This window comes from Onthophagus taurus, chromosome 2 (genome assembly GCF_036711975.1).
Source record: "Onthophagus taurus isolate NC chromosome 2, IU_Otau_3.0, whole genome shotgun sequence".
Taxonomy (NCBI): Eukaryota; Metazoa; Arthropoda; class Insecta; order Coleoptera; family Scarabaeidae; genus Onthophagus; species Onthophagus taurus.
The window spans coordinates 29,005,828-29,030,765 of NC_091967.1; the positions used below are offsets into that span (position 1 = coordinate 29,005,828).

General features: G+C 35.5%; 1 protein-coding gene and 2 long non-coding RNA genes across 3 annotated transcripts; 1 reads left to right on the plus strand and 2 right to left on the minus strand.

The window, feature by feature from the left end:
- Positions 1-3,221: 3,221 nt before the first annotated feature.
- Positions 3,222-3,584, minus strand: LOC139429102 (uncharacterized). Its single transcript, XR_011639805.1, has 3 exons — positions 3,539-3,584; positions 3,398-3,475; positions 3,222-3,330 (listed from the first exon to the last, which is right to left on the minus strand). It is a non-coding gene; the product is annotated as an uncharacterized lncRNA (long non-coding RNA).
- Positions 3,576-3,963, minus strand: LOC139429103 (uncharacterized). Its single transcript, XR_011639806.1, has 3 exons — positions 3,829-3,963; positions 3,685-3,762; positions 3,576-3,622 (listed from the first exon to the last, which is right to left on the minus strand). It is a non-coding gene; the product is annotated as an uncharacterized lncRNA (long non-coding RNA).
- A 3,032-nt stretch (positions 3,964-6,995) lies between these two features.
- Positions 6,996-8,019, plus strand: LOC139432677 (uncharacterized). Its single transcript, XM_071201434.1, has 2 exons — positions 6,996-7,216; positions 7,264-8,019. The coding sequence occupies exons 1-2, from the start codon at positions 7,119-7,121 to the stop codon at positions 7,772-7,774; spliced, it is 609 nt and encodes a 202-aa protein (XP_071057535.1). The 5' UTR covers positions 6,996-7,118; the 3' UTR covers positions 7,775-8,019.
- The last annotated feature ends 16,919 nt before the right edge of the window (positions 8,020-24,938 follow it).

Below are 24,938 nucleotides of genomic sequence, written 5' to 3' on the forward strand. Positions count from 1 at the left end.
ACGATTATCGTGGGCTGGGCTCCAATTTCAATATTTGTGTTTGTACTTCGTTATATTCTTCTTTTACATTTTGGACATTTTCTTTCTTTATTTTAAATCCAATTGGACGGCAATACCTTGTCGATGATGGTGTCGTATTCTTCCAATATATTTTTTTGTTACTGCCATTAGATGCACACATTTGTAGTGGCACGATCGTACACAAAATGATGTTGGAATCCGCATATTCCGAATTATTGGCGAAATTTTGTTTGTAAATACTGTGTCCACCGCTGCCATCTATAATAAACTTCGATAGTATCACAGTCCTCCGAAATATTTTGAAGTATTACATCAGCCTGCACTTGTGCTAAACGTTGCGTAGTATTTATAAGAAGATCTATCACTGGTATCACAGCCTCGTTCTCAGTTATCATAATATTTGTTGGATAACACTTCCTCTTTGTCTCTGCTATCACATGATATGAGGGATAAATATCAGCCCCTCTTTCTTTTGCTCCAAGTCGCATCGTTATGTAATCCTCTTTTGTCAACTCAAGATCCACTATAAGAGCTAAAGCTTCTTCAGGGCTGTACGGTCTTATATTAGCAAAGGATGACGTATCTTGCACCTTTTTCATTTTTTTTAATGTGTTGGGCGAAGATTGTATTGCTAATTTCACAACCTGGGCTGCCGTTCTTTTGCCTGATTTCACCAAGCTTGATTCTGCAGCCAAACACAGTGTTTCTGAACAGAGATTTGATACAATTGGTTCAACATGTCGTTGCTTACTGCGTTGAGAGCTCTCTTCGAATAATTTTCTTGGCCTGCCTCGCTTCTTTGGTGCTGTTACTGCAAGCTGTGGTGGCTGTATGTTCGGGAGATTCAAGTCTTCATTAAGCCATTTCATATGCTTGTTGTTAAAACGCTCGTACATATAATTACAACCTCGCCATTTCGTCAAAACCTTCGTAACAAACACTTTGACCACAAGTTTTATTTGTTTTGTACAATTTTCAGAAAGTTCACTAATGCTAAACTTGTCCAATATATACTGTAATAATTGTTCATTACACTTTAATGACGATAACTTATAAAACTGTTTATTTTTTAACACTATAAACAGTTCTTTTCTCTTAATCTTTATTTTCATTAAAGCGGGGTCGCCACAACCTGAAAAATACCCTTTATTTAACGAAGGGGGAAACAAGGGGACTTCTATTTTATTTTTTGATGTTATTTATAAGATATTTTTTTGAACTAGTAAAAAAAAATTGGTGTACTTTTTGGAACTTTTTATATAATTCTAGCTAAAGTTGACATTTCAAAATTTTTTGAAGAAAATAATAAATGTTATATAATGTGCATCATATCTAAACTACGAACAACTGTTAAGTTGACAGTAGTGGCAGATTAAAGTACATACCTGACGCTTCAATATCCATATTGAAAAACTAACGATTTTAAATTTAGGAAAATATTACGAACGTAATTACTCTGTCAACAATTCACGCGTAACTAAGTGTATTCCCCGTGCAAAAGATAAGCCAACTTTGCGCACACGGGTAGGCTATTCTGTTACGTTAACAAAAAAAAATTTTACGGTTCATGTCTGACTAGATTATAATGAACATTTTGAAGATATTTGTGATTAGTTTAAAGATAAAACTTATATCAGTAGTATAGAAACGCCGATTCTAGATAGGAAGTTGCTCCTCCGCTCCTCCGTGACGTCATCAGCCCAATGTAAAAGGATAGGGAAGGGTACCAACCTAAGGCGGAGGAGAAAAAAAAAATAGGTTGGTATTGGAAAAGTAACCAGATCTGGTGACTTTTAAAAAAAAGTAACGCGCCACCTAGTGGTTGGTAGTGGAACTAAACCATTACCGACAAGGTAGACTGCTACTTGTTTTTTTAAAAGTCACCATATCTAGCTACCAACCTATTTTTTCCCCCAAGCCTTTGGTTGACACCCCTCCCCCCCTATCCTTTTACATCGGGCGGATGACGTCACGAAGGAGCGGAGGAGCAACAACTTCCTGTCTAGAATCGGCGTTTCTGAAAGATGGCGCGCCTCACAACTCTTGAATGCGCGTGCGCAGGAACTTGGGAATATTCCGGAAAATAATAATAACACAATTTAATTCCCCCCCCAATCAACCCAATAAAAGTATTAATAAACATTTTTATAATAATAAACATTACATAATAAATAGTTACAAAAAAATAATAAAAACCTTAATGTTATGGTACTTTTTTTACAAATTCAATTATATGAGCGGGCTTCGGTTTACCACCATCCTTTATTATTATACACGATACATTGATCTTGTAACTCCAAAAAATTTCTTGATCGGTAGGTAAAAAAGAAACGTTGAGAAGCAAGCCCGCTTCTAACTCCACCACAACGGAAGGTGACGACCATGCGCAGCTCGTAAGACGTTTTCCATTAACAATAAATATGGTAAAAGGGGTAAATCCAACTCAACTTCGAATAAATTTTTTCTTTGGTTTAAACTCACAAAGACTGAAAAAAAAAACACAGAGACGACTATGAGACATTGCGCGCGGTTTACGTTTGACGGGTAAATCCAACTCAACTTCGAATAAATTTTTTCTTTGGTTTAAACTCACAAAGACCGAAAAAAAGAAAAACACAGAGACGACTACGAGACATTGCGCGCGGTTTACGTTTGACACGTTCGATTTCTAAAGTAAAACTGATTATGAGCGGGTAAGTAAATTAAGAACATGTAATTATATGCTTGAAAAAAGATCAACGACGAGACATGCGTTGAGAAGCAAACCCCCTCGCTTCTAATTCCACCACAACGGAAGGCCATGCGCAGCTCGTAAGACGTTTTTTCCATGAACAATAGATAGGGTAAATTCATCCAACTCAACTTCGAATAAATTTTTTCTTTGGTTTAAACTCACAAAGATCGTAAAAAAAAACACAGAGACATTGCGCGCGGTTTACGTTTGACGCGTTCGGTTTCTAAAGTAAAACTGATTATGAGTTACGCGATACAATGCTTTCCTCGCCGGGCGGAAATGGTGTAAAATTACGACGCGGCGCATCGCTAAGGTGCAATACACCTCGCCGACGGAAGTGTCAAATTACCTAGCGGCTGCAATAATGCTGAGCAAAAATAATACAAATTATAAAATTGTTTTAATGCATTTTCAGTAACAAAAAATGATGTACGTGAAAAAAATACATTTAAATAAAAGACGGAAAAGGTTTAAATAATACAATTTAATTTTCTCAATTAACCCAATTTAATTATTTATTTTTTAAGTCACTACATATCCTGGAGCGCCCATCCCCATTACCTTGTTTGTACATCCTCAAACACAAAAAAGAAAAAATTAATAATAATATTGTAAAGCAAAAGAAAAAAAACAAGGACTTACAATCAACCTCCTCCATCCGATTAATTATTACCCCTCGTGAAGTTGGAGACGGGGATCTAGGGCTATCATATAACCCCACTATGAAAAAAGATTGAGAAAATAAAATAATACTATAAAGCAAAATAAAAAATAACGACTTACGATCCCGCATTCCCATCTCGTTGATGTTGGAGGAGGAGGAGGAGGAGGAGGATGAAGATTCATTATCATCATCCTCACATTCCGCTAAGAAAAAAGAAAAAATTAATAATAATATTGTAAAGCAAAAGAAAAAAACAAGGACTTACAATCAACCTCCTCCATCCGATTAATTATTACCCCTCGTGAAGTTGGAGACGGGGATCTAGGGCTATCATATAACCCCACTATGAAAAAATATTGAGAAAATAAAATAATACTATAAAGCAAAATAAAAAAAAATAACGACTTACGATCCCGCATTTCCATCTCATCTATGATCCTCCTAATGTTGGAGGAGGATGAGGAGGAGGAGGAGGAGGAGGAGGAAGACGCTAAAAAAGAAAAAAATAAAAAATAAATTCGAGAAACTTGTTTATAAATCTTTTTTTAACGACTCAAAAGTTCAGGACTTCAAAATTTATAAAAACAAGGACTTACAATCAACCTCCTCCATCCGATTAATTATTACCCCTCGTGAAGTTGGAGACGGGGATCTAGGGCTATCATATAACCCCACTATGAAAAAATATTGAGAAAATAAAATAATACTATAAAGCAAAATAAAAAAAAATAACGACTTACGATCCCGCATTTCCATCTCATCTATGATCCTCCTAATGTTGGAGGAGGATGAGGAGGAGGAGGAGGAGGAGGAGGAGGAGGAAGACGCTAAAAAAGAAAAAAATAAAAAATAAATTCGAGAAACTTGTTTATAAATCTTTTTTTAACGACTCAAAAGTTCAGGACTTCAAAATTTATTGAAAATATTGATGATATATTTTGCAAAACTTACCTACAACCACTTCCACCTCAAATTTGTATTTCCGGATGGTCGTTGTACCATCCGGATTTTCTCTAACGTGGAGTAAATATTCAAGATCCATTTTAACAATGATAGATGAAAATGATCACATCGTATTTATACTTAATTTTTACGTAAGAGAGGGGAAAAAATATTTCTCTTTTTTATATATTAGACTAGCAACATAAAGATCGGATTCGGTTTATTACATGAAAAAGGATCCTAGAAACAATATGTATTGTTACCGTATAAATTGTAAATTAAACAGTTTTTGTTATTAGAATAGTGAGAAAGCATCAGATTTAGTTTATTACGGGAAAATGTAAACCAATGACTTTTGAATTTCAATAAAATATTATTCCATCCGCTATCGATATAATTTGATCAGAAACTGATCTGTTTTATTCGACATATTCCTAAGCGGGAATTTAAGCGTGCGTATTCAAGCATCACAACTTAAATTTCATGCGGTTATAATTTAAATCTATTTTTTTAATTTGTATTATTTGCATTACAGCCACCTTAAATGTTAATACACGCATTACAGCCAACTTAAATGTTAATACACTCAATTATTTTAAATTTAAACTTTTAATTGATTGCGTCCTAAAATTGTAACTTAACACTTCGACAGCCGACTAATACCGAAACACACCGATCGGAGTAATCGGATCGTCACCGGAAATGTTAAGTTGCACAAAGAAAGAAACAACAAGTTTTGATAGTCATTATAATTAGGAAATAACTTTTGATAATCATTAAGTCGAATATAAATTACACAACATTATGTAATCATCAGCTTCAACACCATGTTCCAATTAACAAAATGAGAGAATATCTCTTAACCACCCTCACGCCATTATATCTGTTTCAATATAGTATTTGTCACAAGGACTACTATATCAGGTAAAGATGTTACGAAAGCGATGGAAAGTATTTTAAAGGATGCAAACGTACTAACAAAAATCTTCAAACGGATCAAGAATAAAGTATCGGTGTTACAAGCGAACAAAGCGGTTGGTCAGATAAAATAGATCAATTAAAAACAGACCTGTTTGATTGTAGATACCTGTTTCGGTTTGAATCATCGACTTCTGATCAAATTATGCCGTCAACGGGTGGAATGCTTCACAATTCGGTTTGAAGAAGCTGTGTTATTACAACTGATATAAACCGGTTGGTCCGATAAAAACTGATCGGTTTCCGATTGAATTATATCGTTAGCAAACGAAATTCTTTAGAATTACTGTGGGCGTTGAGGAGGAATTAACAATTAATTTAGAGATAAAAACTTGAGGTGCATCCGGACCCCGTACACGTTTTCAAATTTATTGAAGTCGGAATCAACGGTGGAAACGAAACTTTTTAAAAAGTAGCAGATGTTAAGAAAAAACAAAATTATATAACAATTTTTCCATTTTCATGTTGGTTTGCAATTTACGCGAGATATCTTATCTAAGGAACTAATGGAATATACGGGAATGACTTCATGAATTTTACAGGTGGGCTAAATCCTTTAATGAACAGGTATTAAAACAATTTTATAATTTGTATTATTTTCATTGTAGCTTTTATTTTAAAATGTTTAAATATATTATTTAAATTGGGTTGATTGGTAAATTGTATTATTTCCGAAATATTCCTAATTAGCGTTTTAAATTTCTATTTATCTGTATGTATTTCCTTTGGCGTCAATAATTCTATCGCTCAGCATTATTGTAACCATCATGTAACTTTACACTTCCGCTGGCGTGGTGCATCGACCTTTGCCGAACCTCGGCGGTTTAATAAAAACTATTTAATTTGCATTTTATATAGCAATAATATCAATTATTTCTAGAAACTTTAAGAATAAATTTTTTCATTTTTTTATGCGAGATATTTTATCTAAGGAACCTTTAATTTCATGCAAATTAAAAGTATTGGGTAATTTATATTTTATTATGAACACAAAATTTTCAAAGGATAAGTTAAATTTAATTTGAGAATTTTGTTTGCGCAATTTATCTGAAATAAATTATTATTACTTAATGGAATGACTTCATGAATTTTGCAGGTGGGATAAATCCTTTAACGAAAAGGTATTAAAACAATTTTATAATTTGTATTATTTTCATTGTAGTTTTTATTTTAAAATGTTTAAATATATTATTTAAATTGGGTTAATTGGTAAATTGTATTATTTTTGAAATATTCCTAATTAGCGTTTTACGTCAACCGATAAATACAGATAAATAGAAATTTAAAAGTAAAAAAAATTAAAAGTTTAATAACATCATTATTTTATTTCATAAGCTTCGATAATTTTAAAATGTTTAAATATATCATTTAAATTGGGTTAATTGGTAAATTGTATTATTTTTGAAATATTCCTAATTAGCGTTTTGCGTCAACCGATAAATACAGATAAATAGAAATTTAAAAGTAAAAAAATTAAAAGTTTAATAACATAATTATTTTATTTCATAAGCTTTGATAAGCCGAAAGTTGTGTTCGTTATCCGGATCACGATTCCAATTTAATCCATGACAATTACATCTTAACCATTCGAAATGGATTTGAATTTTATTATTAAACCATGATAATCAGCACTTTTTAAAATCATAAATTGACAATTCTCTTAATATATACATTTATGCTTAATTAGCAAATTATTCAACGTATAAATGTCTCTCAATCGGTTCGATTAGCATACCTGCACTTAGCCTTCAACAGTTCAATTTTATAACAAAAGAAAGAATGTCTACACCACCATGCACTTTGCTGGTTAGCAGTACTGACATAATGAATGTGCCAGTAAAAACATTACATGTAGTGTGCAAACACCTGTTCTCCCGGTAAGTTTCTTTTTCTTTTTTTTCCTTTATTAATAATTCTGAATTAGGTATGGTTTAAAAAGCGTTGCAACAAGGGGGAATTGCGTGATCATCGCACTAATGTATACACCCAAAAATGAGACGCTGAAGAGGAAGTTCGGAAACCTCCCAGTGCAATATATGAGGCTGGGAGTTGAAAATGAAACGGAAGTACAGATGTTGGCATCGGTGATGCATAAATATGTTTTTGATTTAAGTGTTGATGGGGATGAGCAATCCCCCCAAATTGAAAGTCATCGAAAAAATCTCAAGAGACAACCACCACCACCACCATCATCATCATCATCATCATCATCATCAACATCACAAAAAGGAATGGTTGCAATTAATTTGAATGATGTTGATGATGATGATGATGATGATGCTGATCGAGAAGAAGAGCAAGACAGTACTAAAAAGAGGAAAGTAGTCACGTTTCCGGATGACGATGATGGCTTTCAAGCTTGTTGTACTCAAATAGTGGTAAATGATGATGAACAATGTGAAATGAAAAATTTTTTAAAAAATAGAAATAGTTAAAATAAAAATCATAATAAAACAAATAAATTTTTTATTGTATAAACCGATTATATAATCCTTTCATTAGTGCAACTTAATTGAACTTAAAGTTCAAAAGCAATACTATATATCAGGTAAAGATATTTCGAAAGCAATGGAAAGTATTTTTAAAGGATGCAATCGTACTAAAAAATCTTCAAACGGATCATGAACAAAGTATCGGTGTTACAACCGATAAAAGCGGTTGGCTGGATGAAACAGATCAATTAAAACAGACCTGTTTGATAGTAGATATTTGCTTCGGTTTAAATGATCGACTTCTGTTCAAATTATACTGATAAAAAGCGATTGGACCGATAAAAACTGATCGGTTTCAGATCGAATTATATCGTTAAAATAAAAATCATAATAAAACAAATAAATTTTTTATTGTATAAACCGATTATATAATCCTTTCATTAGTGCAACTTAATTGAACTTAAAGTTCAAAAGCAATACTATATATCAGGTAAAGATATTTCGAAAGCAATGGAAAGTATTTTTAAAGGATGCAATCGTACTAAAAAATCTTCAAACGGATCATGAACAAAGTATCGGTGTTACAACCGATAAAAGCGGTTGGCTGGATGAAACAGATCAATTAAAACAGACCTGTTTGATAGTAGATATCTGCTTCGGTTTAAATGATCGACTTCTGTTCAAATTATACTGATAAAAAGCGATTGGACCGATAAAAACTGATCGGTTTCAGATCGAATTATATCGTTAGCGGATGGAACAGATAAAAACTGATAGGTTTCTAATCGAATTATATCGTTAACAGACGGAATTCTTTAGAGTTACTGCTATCGATGTAACAACAGATAAAAGCGGTTAGTCGAATAAAACAGATCGATTTCTAATCAAATTATATCGATAGCGGATGGAATAATATTTTATTGAAATTCAAAAGACATTGGTTTACAATTTATGTAATAGTAATACATATTATTTCTGCAAACTTTTTGTCGTATCAATGAATCGAATCCTAACCACTTAACGAACACTTGATTCTTTCTTCTCTTTAACACTTTTTCAACAAGATACACATCAGGTTGTTTAACCTGATGTGAGAGGTTGATTGTAAGTCCTTGTTTTTTTTCTTTTGCTTTACAATATTATTATTAATTTTTTCTTTTTTGTGTTTGAGGATGTACAAACAAGGTAATGGGGATGGGCGCTCCAGGATATGTAGTGACTTAAAAAATAAATAATTAAATTGGGTTAATTGAGAAAATTAAATTGTATTATTTAAACCTTTTCCGTCTTTTATTTAAATGTATTTTTTTCACGTACATCATTTTTTGTTACTGAAAATGCATTAAAACAATTTTATAATTTGTATTATTTTTGCTCAGCATTATTGCAGCCGCTAGGTAATTTGACACTTCCGTCGGCGAGGTGTATTGCACCTTAGCGATGCGCCGCGTCGTAATTTTACACCATTTCCGCCCGGCGAGGAAAGCATTGTATCGCGTAACTCATAATCAGTTTTACTTTAGAAACCGAACGCGTCAAACGTAAACCGCGCGCAATGTCTCTGTGTTTTTTTTTACTATCTTTGTGAGTTTAAACCAAAGAAAAAATTTATTCGAAGTTGAGTTGGATGAATTTACCCTATCTATTGTTCATGGAAAAAACGTCTTACGAGCTGCGCATGGCCTTCCGTTGTGGTGGAATTAGAAGCGAGGGGGTTTGCTTCTCAACGCATGTCTCGTCGTTAATCTTTTTTCAAGCATATAATTACATGTTCTTAATTTACTTACCCGCTCATAATCAGTTTTACTTTAGAAATCGAACGTGTCAAACGTAAACCGCGCGCAATGTCTCGTAGTCGTCTCTGTGTTTTTCTTTTTTTCGGTCTTTGTGAGTTTAAACCAAAGAAAAAATTTATTCGAAGTTGAGTTGGATTTACCCGTCAAACGTAAACCGCGCGCAATGTCTCATAGTCGTCTCTGTGTTTTTTTTTTTCAGTCTTTGTGAGTTTAAACCAAAGAAAAAATTTATTCGAAGTTGAGTTGGATTTACCCCTTTTACCATATTTATTGTTAATGGAAAACGTCTTACGAGCTGCGCATGGTCGTCACCTTCCGTTGTGGTGGAGTTAGAAGCGGGCTTGCTTCTCAACGTTTCTTTTTTACCTACCGATCAAGAAATTTTTTGGAGTTACAAGATCAATGTATCGTGTATAATAATAAAGGATGGTGGTAAACCGAAGCCCGCTCATATAATTGAATTTGTAAAAAAAGTACCATAACATTAAGGTTTTTATTATTTTTTTGTAACTATTTATTATGTAATGTTTATTATTATAAAAATGTTTATTAATACTTTTATTGGGTTGATTGGGGGGGGAATTAAATTGTGTTATTATTATTTTCCGGAATATTCCCAAGTTCCTGCGCACGCGCATTCAAGAGTTGTGAGGCGCGCCATCTTTCAGAAACGCCGATTCTAGACAGGAAGTTGTTGCTCCTCCGCTCCTTCGTGACGTCATCCGCCCGATGTAAAAGGATAGGGGGGGAGGGGTGTCAACCAAAGGCTTGGGGGAAAAAATAGGTTGGTAGCTAGATATGGTGACTTTTAAAAAAACAAGTAGCAGTCTACCTTGTCGGTAATGGTTTAGTTCCACTACCAACCACTAGGTGGCGCGTTACTTTTTTTTTAAAAGTCACCAGATCTGGTTACTTTTCCAATACCAACCTATTTTTTTTTTCTCCTCCGCCTTAGGTTGGTACCCTTCCCTATCCTTTTACATTGGGCTGATGACGTCACGGAGGAGCGGAGGAGCAACTTCCTATCTAGAATCGGCGTTTCTATACTACTTATATCTATTTTTGTCGTCGTAATTTAGTTATTTGTCCTTATGTGCGGCGATCCAATTCGCAAACTGGGTACACTCAAGGATCTCCCGTCCTCAAGGATCCGTACTCTCGACGATCCAATTCACAGACTGGTTCACCCACTTATAGGGAACGTGAGCTGGGTTTAGACCGTCGTGAGACAGGTTAGTTTTACCCTACTGATGACCGGTCGTTGCGATAGTAATCCTGCTCAGTACGAGAGGAACCGCAGATTCGGACATTTGGTTCACGCACTCGCTCGAGCGGGCGGTAGTGCGAAGCTATCATCCGTGGGATTATGCCTGAACGCCTCTAAGACCGTATCCTTTGCCGATGTTTCGTGTAGGTGTTAGGCTGCTTGCTTGGACATTACCGCCGGGCGATAACCGATTTTACATTCCCACTGAATAGTAGGAACTTGGAAAAAAAATTTTTTTTTTCCGTTTTTTTTTTGGTCGTTTACATTCTTTTTTTTCTGCGTTCTTCGATGATGGTTGATTTCGTCTCACGTTTGATACCTGGGTCGACCGTTCCTTCGTGACCTTTCCGTTGATTATGGTTGGTATCTTTAGTATTCGTATCCTTACGATAGTTTCTGAATTTCGCCTCGACTCCGTTTAGCGGAGTTTTTTTGTTCTCTTGTTACTGGCTATACTAACTAACAATCAATAATACGGTAGGAGTTTTTATGTGAATTATATTTGTTTTATAGCATGCATTTACTTTTTGCTTGTAATATTGTCCTGTAATTGATCTTTGTTGCAAATTAAAGTGAATTATTATTATTATTACTGTTGGTGATATTTTGGGAACAACATGTATTTATTGAAATACGACGGACTGCGAACGGAACGTGTGTGTAGTGTGCCATCCAAAATTGTTTCAAATGATTTGTTACAAAATTTACAAAAAAAAAACAAAAACAATTGTTAAATAACATTTTACCGGTACATATTTTATTTGGCCCTCTCCTTCCATTACAGCCTAAAACTAACAATATAAAATAATAAAATAGATAATAATAAGATGTCGAATCGAATGGTAATAAGCGAAAGCGGTTTAAGTAAGTAAAGTTATCCTTAAATTTACGATTGAACAGGTAAAAACTGCTATTATATTTATGTTATAAATTATCGAAAGAAATAATAGTAATAACACAAAAAAGGCAACGGCACGCGGTGTTCCCAAGCGGTCACCAATCCAAGTACTAACCGCTTAACACTTTCGCGTCCGCTCCATATACAATTAGGATAACGTCAATGGCCGGCATCTTCACTACGTATTGTTACGCCAGGAGCCGCAAGTAATGTCATATAAACGTAAAAATACGTGAGCGGCGCCTGACTATAGACAATATAAAAACGTAAAAATACGTGAGCGGCTCCTCACTGATGACAATATAAAACGTAAAAATACGTGATCGGTCACGAAAGTGTTAACTTCTCGGTGATCGGACGAGAACCAAAATCAAAATAAACTTTATTAGTTGTGATTGTTGTTTTTTTACAAATGTATTACATACTATATATATATATATATATATATATATATATATGTATATTTACAATGTAAAGTCTTATGATTAACATGAAACAAATTTGTCATAGCCTATTAAATTTACTTAAATATTTTATTTCGCGGGTATTTGCTGGGGGAGAGACAATTAGGTGGGGAAATAAATATATATACAGTAGGGGAGCAAAAAAGAGCCGCGTACAATATTTTTACTCGTATGGTGGGTGGCAAAACCATTTGTTATTTTAAGTCTACAGTGAGGCTGAACTATTAACTAATTTTTGACCCTGTTAATAACACCCGAATTGTGTTATTTTCCTCGGAGTGTTGTCTAAGTTTTTCTAGTATTATTTTTTCTACCACTTTGGAGATTGCAGGAAGGAGAGATATGGGTCGGTAGCTAGAGGGAACGGTTTCCAGGACGAGGGAAAGTGTTGGTATTTTCGGGTGTATCTGGTGATATAGGTGAGCTGCATAATTGCTTTTTAGGGAGACTTTGGAAAAGGATATTTTGTATTTCATCATTACCAGGTGCTTTGAAGGGTTTTAGGTATTTGATAATTGTCTTTATTTTAGAGGGGGTTATAAGGTGTAGGTATGAAGGAGGATCGTATTCCTGGGCTAGGAATTGGTGGATATGTTCTTCAATTAGTTTTTGCTGGTCACAGGTGTTGGGCTTCGGTTTATGAATGTCTGAGAAATAGTTGGCAAGGAGGTTGGCTTTCGCATGATCCGTGAATTTGTATGAATTTTGGGTGGCTAGGGCTGGGACAGGTTGAAATTTACTTTTAATTTTAGGGATTTCATGCCAGATAGAGTTGTCTTCTGGGTTTAAGGAAATTAGTTTACGATTCCAGATTTCATTTTTATGTTTGGTTAGTTCGGTTTTGATTTTACGGTTCAGGGAAAAGTATTGATTTTTAATGTTTGGGTTTCTGGTTCTTTGATAGAGTCGTCGGAGACGGTTTCTTTCTTTGATAATGTTAGCTATGTGTGGGGGCGTTGGGGGGTTTAGGGAAGGTTTTTTGGTAAGAGGAATTGCAAACTTTTTGGCGGATTGAATACTTTTGGAGAGAAGGAGGATTTCTTCTTCAAGACGGGGGATACTTTCAATGATAACCCATCCAAATAACCCCATTTGGATAGAACTATTTATGTAATTTCTGAAGAGGGGCCAATTCGCAAGTTTATAGTTGGGGATTTTGGAATTAGGTTGGAAGTTTTTTGTGGTGGTACCTAGTTTGATAACGATAGGTCTATAGTCTGAGGAGAGTTCATCGAGTGCAATAGGGTTAGGAAGTTGGGTTAGATTTTTGGCTATGGCGATATCTATTGTTGTGGGGGTCATACCGTTTGTTGGGAAGTGTGTTGGGGTTTGGGGTGCTAGTATAAATGCATTATGGGATTGGATAAAATTATGGAGGGTTCGTCCTTTTGTATTGTTAATGTGACATCCCCACGAGGGATGGCGGGCATTTAGGTCGCCTAGGATAAGGATTTTATTATATGGAATGATTATTTTACTGAGGTCGTTATCTGTGAGGGGGGAATTGGGGCTACTATAGATTGTGGTGATGTGAAGGTTATCCTGGAGTTTTACGGTTATTATGTATAGGGCACTCTTACCCCGCCGATACATCATCACCAGCTATTTAAGAAATGCTTTTCATACCAAATAACACATATTCTTAATGATTTGCCATCAACTATAAAATGTAGCACTTCTTCAAGGTAGTTTCGTCACAGAATGAAGGGCCGCTTGTCTCAAATTCAGAATGCATTGTAGGGCGACAGGGATCGGGCAGTTTACGCTTAGTAATTAATTATGATTTCGCCATCGGGTCTTTTTCTTTTCTTATTTCTTTTCGTTTTTCTTTTCTTATTCTCTCTTATATATTTAGAATTAGTTTTATTAGGTTTGAGTGGAAGAGCAGGTGCTGTTACGGCTGCACCTGAACTCCGCCTAATTTGTCCTGGCTTAATTTATAATAATTTTATGTATATATACATCTAATGGGACAAATAAAGTCATATTATTATTATTATGTCTAGGTGGGAGAGGTCAGGTTGAGGAACGTTGATATGTGAAATTTCTTTTTTGATTAGAATGGCAACTCCTCTGGAGCGACGGGAGTAATCTTTTCGATGAATAGTGTATCCGGGAAAGGAGATTTTATCTAAAGGAATAAGTTTTGTTTCGTTAAGGAAAAGGATATCAATTTTTAGGCGGTTTAGGAATTCTTTTATTTCAGATATCTTGGGAATGAGGTTGTTGGAGTTGAGGTGTACTATATTTAAGCTATACATTGGAAAGGTTATTAGCAAGAGTTTGAGTGGCTAGCATGAGTCCTCCAGGAGATTTATCTTTTAATAATTTATCTCTAAATTGCTTCAGAGCGTGAACAAGTGCTGTAACATTTATTAGGTTATTAATAGAGCGCGGCGAGTTTAGCTTAACGGCTCCAAAACTCGCCCCACCCGAGCCTCGATGGTCAGAGGCGTCGCCGTAAGGCGACTAGCGTGTATCACAGAACGAGATTTTTAGTACTCTTTCAGTATTGTACACAGGTGTATGGTTAGGTTTTGATTTATTTCTCACGCAAGTGTATGCCAGTTTCTTTTATTTCCGCTCTTTATTTTATTTCGCTATATTCCTCTTTAGTTTAAATTGAGTTTAGTTCATTGGTATCTTTAGTTTAAATTACATTTTTAGTTTTAAAGTAATTTTTACTTCTTATTGCTTCTTATTGCGTTTCTTTTTATTTTTTACACTTTTATAATGGGCTCACCGATACAAAATTTAGAGGGATGGATACAAGGTTGTCATGAGCTGTCTGTTTTACGCGAAAATGCAGTATTTTGTGAGGTTTGTTCCACTACCATAGTGTGCCGGCAAAAGAGACACGTGGTTCAGCACATGGAATCTGCAAAACATATGAAAAATAGCGACCCATTAAAAGCGTCGTATGCAGAGGAATTGTGCGAGGCATTCTTGTCGTCCGACATTCCACTAACTAAATTAAAAAATCCTATGTTAAGATCTTTCTTAGAGAAATATACTCAACAAAAAGTACCTGATGAATCGACTTTACGTAGGTTTTATCTACCTAAAGTATATACTAAGGTGATGGAACCTATCAAAAATAAATTGTTAAACAACTATATATGGATAAGTGCCGATGAAACTACGGATATTGTTGGTAAATGCGTTGTTAACGTGCTAGCAGGAATTATGCATCCTACTCAGGTGTCTCAACCTTACTTAATAGCTACAAAAATGTTCACTAAAGTTAACGCAGACACAATAGTAGCAGTTATCTGCGATAGCATAAGGCCTATCGTAAAAAAAAAATCCCGAAAAGGTTCTCTTGTTTGTCTCAGATGCAGCAGCATATATGTTAAAAGCGGGTAAATTGCTGAAGACAATGTATAAAAATATGTTGCATATAACCTGTATCGTACATGGTCTCCATCGAATATGTGAGTTTGTCAGAGATCATTTCTCAGATCTTGACAAATTTATTAGTTTGTGCAAGAAAATATTTTTGAAAGCTCCTCTACGAGTTTCAATATATAGAGAAATGTGCGAGAACTTCCTCCTTCACCCGTAATCACTCGTTGGGGAACATGGTTGAAGCTTGCATTTTTTATGCAGATAATTTTGAAACCGTCACAAACTGCATTTTACAGCTCGAAAATGATGCTACAAGCATTATACAATGTAAAAAAATGAGCCAGATTTGCATGAGCAATTCAAATATGTTAAAGAAAATTTTTCTAAATTAACAGACAAAATAAAATACTGTTGGCGAACGACAATAGGTGGCGTGTAGAGACGAGATGTACGAACTAAAACAAGTCGGTGTGCATCATCGGAAGAAGAAGGAAGTGTCGTGTGGACCAAATAATGTATAGCGTTTAGTTTAATCAGTTACATATTCTTTTTTTGTGTTCTAAGTAAAACCAATATATCTGTTACAAGAAAGCTGACTTTAATTTAACGAATAACAATTGCAGCGGTGAGATAAATATCTGAAATCAGTGTAAAACCTGTGGTAAAACGGTGAAGCGCGTACGTGCCGAGCGACGACATGGCGAGACAACACATGTGTCGGGTTCGATTTTTATAAGAACAAAGGACGTTTATCAGGTGAACTTTATTTTTATTTTACGATGGAAAGTTTGTCAAATAATCCTACAATTAATGCTAATATTAAATCGGCACCCGCGCATGCAATAAAAGCCTTACATAGATTGATTTTTGAATACGATGGCGACCGAAGAAATCGACAAAGATTAAGAGAGTTTCAAGGGTTCTCATTTGACGAAGACTCCGATGATTTTAAATTAAAATACATCAAAGCGAACCTAACGCTGAAAGATCTGGTTGCATGTTGTTGTGTGTTACATGTCGATTTTGATAGTGTTACTGTCGACGAGATACCGAAGAAGGTTTGCATGACCTTGAGCGATTTGAATAAATTAGCGTTGAGTATGAAAGCTACCGAAGAACACGAAAAAAGCAACAGCAGAGGTAAGAGTAATGAAGAGATGCAGGAAAACGATGATACTGATGACAACAATGGAGACGACGCACAGTGGTTCAAAACGCGAAAAAGTGACGCATAGAGGTAAAAAACAAATTTACCCCTAGGTAATTTTGGAAAGTCCCTTTTATAAATAACACTTTTTTCTAAGAATTACTTTTACTCAAAGTCAATTATATGCAAATCTACCTGAGCAACATGGATTTCCTTATAAGGGCGCAGGGCAAGTTATTCGGTCACTTTGTCTCAGCGCTTCATTGGTATACTTTCAGTTAATTTTGTGACGTTTTGAGTGGTAGTAATTTTTGAAGAAAATATGGATTTCAAGGTTTTAGGTAAGTATTATCATATGTATATAACAGTTTTTCAATTGATGTCTTGATTGCCAGTTAACATTATGAGAAAGTATATCATGAATTTTGACGATTTTGAGGTTTTGAACTATAATAAGTCTTGACGGCCGCCTACGCCCGCTTTGAATGTTGATCGTAAAAATAGTTTAAAGTATTACGTATTTCGTGGTGTATGATTTAGACCCGCCACGATCCGCCTGTCGAAAATATTTTGCATTTTATCACCACATCTCCGTAAAACACGCAATTATTAAGTAAATAAGGCTTACTAAATTTTAAAGCCGGCTTAAGCCCACTTTGGTTATTGATTGTAAATATAGTTTTAAGTACTACCTTATCCGTGGTGAATGATTTAAAACCACCTCGATCCAACTTTCGAAAATATTATGCATTTTATCACCACATCTCCGTAAAAAACGAAACTATTTAAAACTAACAACTACATATTTCTTAAAAGGTTCATTAATTTTTTGGTAATAATATGTTTCAGATCATATTCTGTATACCCTTTTTAATACCTTTTTTTATGCGATTGTTTTTGTTCATTTATTTGTTTATTATTTATTACAGCTGAAATCACGCGTATAGATCTATGCAATAAATTTCTTAAGGGTGGTTTTAGCAATAGAACCGAAACGGAGGTATTTAACGAAATACTAACATACATGAACGGGCGTGGCTTTACTCCAAACGAAACCCAAATAAAATCTTTTTTAAAGAAATGGGCAGAAAAATGGAGAAATTCTGGACATTCTTGGGAAAAATTTATTATTAAAAATCAAAGTTGGTTAGATGACAAACCATTTAAGAAGTTATCTGATGAGAGTGTGTCAGAAGCTGGACCTTCAAAACGAAAATGTTTTACAGATTTGTCAACTTCTCAAAAAAATAGAGGAACCAAAGGTTGAACTATTACCTTTGGTTGCTCTATTATAGCACGTGTGTGATATAATGTGACTATAAACTTAACTTTTAGAAATAAGAGATAGTTACACATCTGAAGAATTATCATATGCAGCTACATCTGCACTTAGGCAAGAACACAAAATAGATGCAGCAAAAGCTGTAAAAATGGCTACTCTAGTCCCCGAAGACGTATTGTCTGCCGTAGGGCGCAGTGTTCCTGAACCATTTACCCCAGAAGAAGCAATAGCTTTATTTATTATAAATGGTAAACAAACAAAGGCTCAGTATCAAAATATGCGTTCAGCAGCCTTGTGGAAAAGTAATATTAATTTTATTAAGTAAGCAGTGCACCTAATTTACTTTATTGCATTTATTTTATTGAAGTTGATATTTATCCAACATACCACGAGATACTAAAAGCCAAAAAAGAAAGCTATCCTATTTTAAATCCAGAGTATTTTTCGGAAATGGAGGCAAAGGTATCTCTTCAACATCTGGTGGATAGAACAGCCGAAAGAATTTTAAAAAATATACCCATAGAAAATTGCCCAAACAAGTTAAACATAACGTTTAAATGGGGTATGGATGGCAGCACTGGTCATCCTGAGTTTAAACAAAGGTTTATTAACCCTGAAAATTCGGATGCCACCGTAATGTGTACGCACGCATTACCCTTATTCATAGAAGGTGATAAAATTTTAGTTTGGAATAATGAATTTCCTAATTCGTCAAGGTATTTTTTCGTATAAAATATTTTAAAGCAGTCTCTAATCATGAGTTTTTAAAATTTAGTCTATGTAGGCCAATACGGATGGCATTCTGTAAAGAGGACCAAAATTCTATAATGGCAGAATACACGAGGATGCTGAAAGAAATAGATAATTTAAGACCATCAAAAATTAAGATGTCAGAGACATATGAGGTGGAAATGACCCATACTTTTTTTACTTTTTTTACTTTTTACTTTTTTTTTTTATTCACCATGATAAATGGAAAAGTTATGACGCCAAATGCGTTAAAAGATTTTTAAATCAAAACCAAAAAAAATTAACGAAATTTTCAACAAGGACAAAACTAGTTTTATCACCCTGAGATGTACGCGAGTCCTCGACCGGCTCAGTGAAGAAGGGAAGGGTATTTATATGGCGCCACACAGTTACCCCGCGTACAACACGAACTGTGACGTGAGATGATGGAGTATGGTGATATAAACAAATAACACAACAAAACATAAACGCTCAACAAAATAGGTTTTGAGTTGCAGACAAAATTTATTAAAACTCCCGTAAATAACAGGTAAGTAAAGAAAAATAAACTAATAACAAAATTATAAAACCGTAAAATTTTAGGTTCAAACAACAAAAAAAAACTATATTGATGTTTGCGAGCTTTAAAAAAAATTAAAGTCAAAACTAAAAGGAAATTTAAATTAAAATACCAAAAAAATGAAAAATTAACCCGCGTCTGACTCCGTATGGTTGAGCTCAACGTGAAATCAAAAATTATAAAAAAATCAACGCCAAAAATAGAATTAAAAAAAATCTCGCCAAACAAGAATTTACAAAAAAAAAATTGAAATGATATTATAAAAAAAAATGAAAAGGTTTAATGTTCCAATGATTAATTAATTTAAAGATTTTCTTAAGGAAAATCAAAAAAATAAAAAAAATATATAAGATACAAATTCTTCAATGACCAAAATAATAGTATGTTGTTCTATCTGACCTTTACTCCAAGTCTTGATCACCGGCCCGATTAGAAAATAAATCCTCAGCAACAAATTCTGATGACTCAGGAAAGGTAAGGTAATATTCTTTGTTTGGTTCCAAAAAAAAAATAATTAGAATCTTTAGGATGTAATGGAAATTATACCCTTGGACAATGGTTCCAAAATACCAATAAAAAAAAGTTGTTCCAATAAGAGATGCCAAAAGTTGCTCCCCTCAATAAAAACCTGGATATAGAAATTAAAAAATTAAACGTGGAAATATTAGATTTAAGAATTTTTGTTTGTAGGATAGTTTTTCTTTTAAAGTAGTTAGAAATTTTTTTTTAAAAGTAGTTAGATTTTTTTTTGAAAGATAGATTTAGTAGATTGTTAGTTTAAGAACCAAAAGAAAAATATAAAAAGGTGAACGAATATGCCAAAAACTAATTAATAAAGACCTTACAAAAATGGTTACCTCTGATGTTCGAGGTTTAACCAGAGGACAGAAGAAAATATAATGAAATACGTTAAAATCCGGAATCTCCGTACAATTTGGTAAAAGAAAAACACTTTTCCAAAACTTTATTTCGAGTGATGAATCCCACAAATATGGATTAGAAACAAAATTTTACACCAAAACCAAAAATGGCGAATCAACCAAAATTTCTTTAACACTCGAGAACACGTATTGCTCTGGTAATATAGTGAGAAAGAGAGAGGCCAAGAAGAAACTTGAACGGTCTTTTATACCCAAAATCGAAAATATCTAAAAAAAAATTACGTCTGCGCAAGATAACATCATGAATCATGAACGACACCCTCTCAAAAGCAAAAAGGAGAATTTTAAAGTGATAGGAGTTAAAAGGGAAAAAAAAGGAATACTCAGAATATGTTGCTGAAAGAGAAAACAATAAAATGTTATAAACAAACAAAATGTAAACAAAGTAAATAAAAATAATAATAAGTTTCCGAATGTATGCAACTCATAACCCACTACACATAAACAAGTCACCCACACATAACATAAAAATTTCGGAATGTAACATTCTCCTCTTTCCCACCAACAGAAATTTTATCAAACTTTCTTTAATAAAAAAAACTTAAGAGTCCCGAAGAAGAAAGAAAAGCATTAACAAAGAAAGACACAGATAAAAAAGAAAACTGTAAGGGTTGGTAAAGGTACAAGTAGGTTATCTACATAAGTATAGTCGTTCGACACGTTCCCGACGCAATAACTGGTTATAAGTTATAACCTAACCTAGCTCTGAATTCGCCGGATTAGATTCACGAACGTACGGATTCAGATGTGTGACATGCCAATGGCCTATCAATGGATTCCCGTCCATATCCTCCAACGAATAAATTTCAGGTGAGATCTTTTCCCTTATTTTATACGGTCCTACAAATTTGTTCCACATTTTAGCCGCGATCCCTCGCGATGCATCAGACAATGTGAAATTACGACGCTAAACTTCATTACCAATTTCGTATTCTAACGTTCTGTGACGTAGATTATATCGTCCGACCGCTTTTAACGTCGCTTGTCTCACACGCTCATGTATTTCCTTAAACAATGAAGGAAACGCTTGTTCCCTCTTTTGAACATCAAAATCAACGTTCCCCACTCGATCCGCATAAGAATCTCCTCTCAAAACCATCTCCCGTCCGTAATTGATGAAATATGGCGTATAACGCGTTATCTCGCTTTTCGCCGTTCGAAGCGCGCAAACAATTTTATTTAAATACAGATCCCATTTGCGATGATTATCGTTAACGTATGCTATCAGCATGGTTTTAAGTGTTCGATTTACCCTTTCGGTAGGGTTCGCTTGAGGATGATAGAACGGTGTAAATTGACTGATCACGTTGTACATTTTTAAAAGTTTACAATATAATTCCGATCTAAATTGTACACCGTTGTCGGAAATGATTTTACGGGGAACTCCATAAGTTAAAAAGACACCCTCCTCAAGACATCTAACCACCGACGCCGCCGTAGCTTGTCTTAACGGAAAACAAACGGGGAGTTTCGAGAACAAATCAGACGCTACGAGAATATACACGAAACCACGAGTACTTTTCGGTAAAGGCCCTATCAAATCCCCGCTTATTTCTTCCCAAGGCAACGTTGCTGTGACACTACTTCGCATTTTTCCAGGAGCGTCCTTTTGTTCCGGCTTAATTCTTTGGCAAGTTGGACAACCGCGAATATAACGCATAATATCGTGACGCAATTTAGGCCAATAATATTTATCAATAACATGCGATACGGTCTTAGTGACACCCAAATGTCCACCAGTTTCCGCTGTATCGTGAAGTCTTTTCAAAATACCCAAACGTTCACATTTCGGAACCACCAAACGCCAATCGTTAATACCGAACGATAAATTTCTCTGATTAGTCCGTATTCTCTTAAATAACTTTCCTTCCTCGACACGATATAAAGGAAATTTTTTCGGTTTCAATTTAACATTTTCCCTTAACCGATCGTACCACGCATCTTTAACCCTATCCTTGTTTTCGCCGATTATCTCATCTACTGCCGGTACAGAACGCGACAAACCGTCTGGTATCACATGATCCTTACCATTGCGATGTCTAATGGTGAAATTATATTGTTGCAGACGAATTGACCAACGCGCCAAACGTCCCGACGGAGTCTTTAAGTTATTCAACCATACAAGGGAATAGTGGTCCGTAATAACCGTAAAATGACTACCCTCTATATACGGTCGGAGCTTTTCAATAGACCACAACACGGCCAGACATTCTTTTTCGGTGGTTGAAAACTTGCGTTCTTGCGGAGTTAAAGAACGACTCAAATAACTAATAACCTGCTCGCCCTGATCTGTTTCCTGCGTCAATACCGCGCCTATACCATAGTCTGACGCGTCGGTTCGTATAATGAACTCTTTATTGAAATCCGGACGCGTTAATATAGGAGCCGTAACCAAACATTCTTTAACTTTTGCCCATGCCTCCATACACTGTTCCGTCCACGTAAAATTTTTACAATTTTTCAGAGCCGTAAGTGGAGATGTTATCATGGCAAAATTCGGAATAAACCGTCTATACCAAGAGGCCATGATGATAACGCGCCTAACTTCAGAAATCTTTCTAGGAGTAGGGATTTCGAGAATTGACCTTACTTTGTCCGGATCGACATGTAAGCCATTACCATCCACGACGTAACCGAGGTATCGAAGTGAATCACGAAAGAACTGACATTTATCACGGTTTAAGGTAAGACCCGCCGACAACAAACGCTCGCAAATGTGTTCCAAAACTTGAAAATGTTTTTCAACCGTAGGTGTCACGACAATAATATCGTCGAGATATACAAAGACATTAGACTCGAACTCGCTACCAATGACATCATCTATAAACCGCTGCCACGTTGCTGGTGCGTTATTTAGCCAGAACGGCATACGGTTGAAATGAAAAAACCCGCGTCCCGGAACCGTAAAAGCAGTGTAAGCTTTGCTTTCCTTGGCCATCGGAATCTACCAATACGCGGACTTGATATCTATCGACGATAACCACTTAGCATCGCGCAACCTATCCAAAATCCACGACACTTGAGGCAACGGATAAGCGTCCGCCTGAGTGACCCGATTCAATTGCCGATAATCTATACAGAATCGGTGACCACCGTCTTTTTTCGGCACTAAGAGTATGGGGGAGGACCATGGGCTACAAGATTTTTCCACAATTCCCATCTCTATCATATCATCTAACTCCGTATTAACTATCTTTTGAATCGCGGGTGAAATCGGATAGTACCGCTGTTTTATAGGTAAAGTTTCCGAATTAATTTTTATGTGATGTTCTACAAGTTCCGTACGACCGATTTTCTTTTCCGGTTCCAATGAAAACGCGCGATTCATAAACGACGCTAACTTTTGTTCTTCTACCGCATTTAGAGCTGTTCGCGACTGCAAGCTATCTATGTTCACTATCGGGGGATGATTCGAAAAGGACCAGTCCCCTCGTCGGAGATCAGGTATCAAACCCATCCGTTTCCAAAAATCTATGCCCAGTATTAAGGTGTGTCGCAAATCAGGAACTAAAAGTACCGGAATAATTTTTGTTTGTCCCTCTAAACTAAATGGTACATTAACTATACCCTCAACGTTACACTTTGAATCGTTCGCAACCGAACACTTTACGCTAGTGATCTGAATCGGAAGACCTAAATTTTTCACTATAGATATACCACGTTCTCCCATAACCGTTTGACTCGCACCAGAGTCCAATAAGCCCGTAATCTTTATTCCCATAACATTAACCGTTAAATAAGGTCTTTCATCACCACGTACGCATGAAAATACAAAATCTAGGAGTACCTCGATCGGCTTTTTACTGGACTGATTACGACACCGACCTACCGTCGCATCACTTGTCCGTTTCCCGAACACTTTCGGCAATTCCTCGTAATAACATCCGGCGCCCCACATCGATAGCAATGAACCCTTTTATGAGCCCGACAATCAATAGCGCGATGGCCGTCTCGCTGACAATTCCAATATTTAATCGCGTTCCCGAATGACTGATTACTCGTAGATACGGTAGCTACATAAGAATTTCCCGCATGGAAGTAAGCTAAATCCGGTTCTAATACTTTACTCATCCGCGAAGGTGACACATAATTGTCTACCGCCGCTTTAGTAATTTCTAATTTTCGTCCGAATTGCAGTAGTTGTTCTACCGAATCGATTTCTTCGAGAGCTAATTGTCGTTGAAATGACGGATTCAAGTTCCTACGGATTAAATTGACTTGGACGCTTTCGGGTACCTTCATGGTCAAACGCGCAAACAAATTTTTCATGATAGAAATAAAAATACCGATAGATTCGCTAGGACCTTGAGTACGATGACGAATCTCGTCGTACAACTGATCGTCATAATCAACAGGTAAGAATTCCGCCCGCAATCCTTCCACTAATTGTTTCCATGTCGCGAATTTATCTCGGTTGGCTCGGTACCATATCAGCGCTTGGTCTCTAAATAGATCGACCGCAGAGAGAAATAACATTACTTTCGGCACGCCCCGCGCCACACGCAATTCATTTACCCTTTCGAGAAAGGCGCTTAACGAACTTTTTCTATCTCCGGCAAACGTAATACCCCATTTATTTATCGGTACTAATTTTGAAGTATTTGAAGCCACTTCGTCTTCGGAAGTTTCACTAGAATTCGACAATTCCTCAACCAAATTTACTATACTTATATTGTGATTCGTTCGACTCGGAGTGGACGATGCTTTAACCCGAA

Coding starts and splice junctions, on each gene's coding strand:
- LOC139432677 (XM_071201434.1), top strand. CDS start 7,119: ATGTCTACACCACCATGCACTTTGCTGGTTAGCAGTACTGACATAATG. Junction 7,217..7,263: donor TGCAAACACCTGTTCTCCCG/GTAAGTTTCTTT, acceptor ATTCTGAATTAG/GTATGGTTTAAAAAGCGTTG.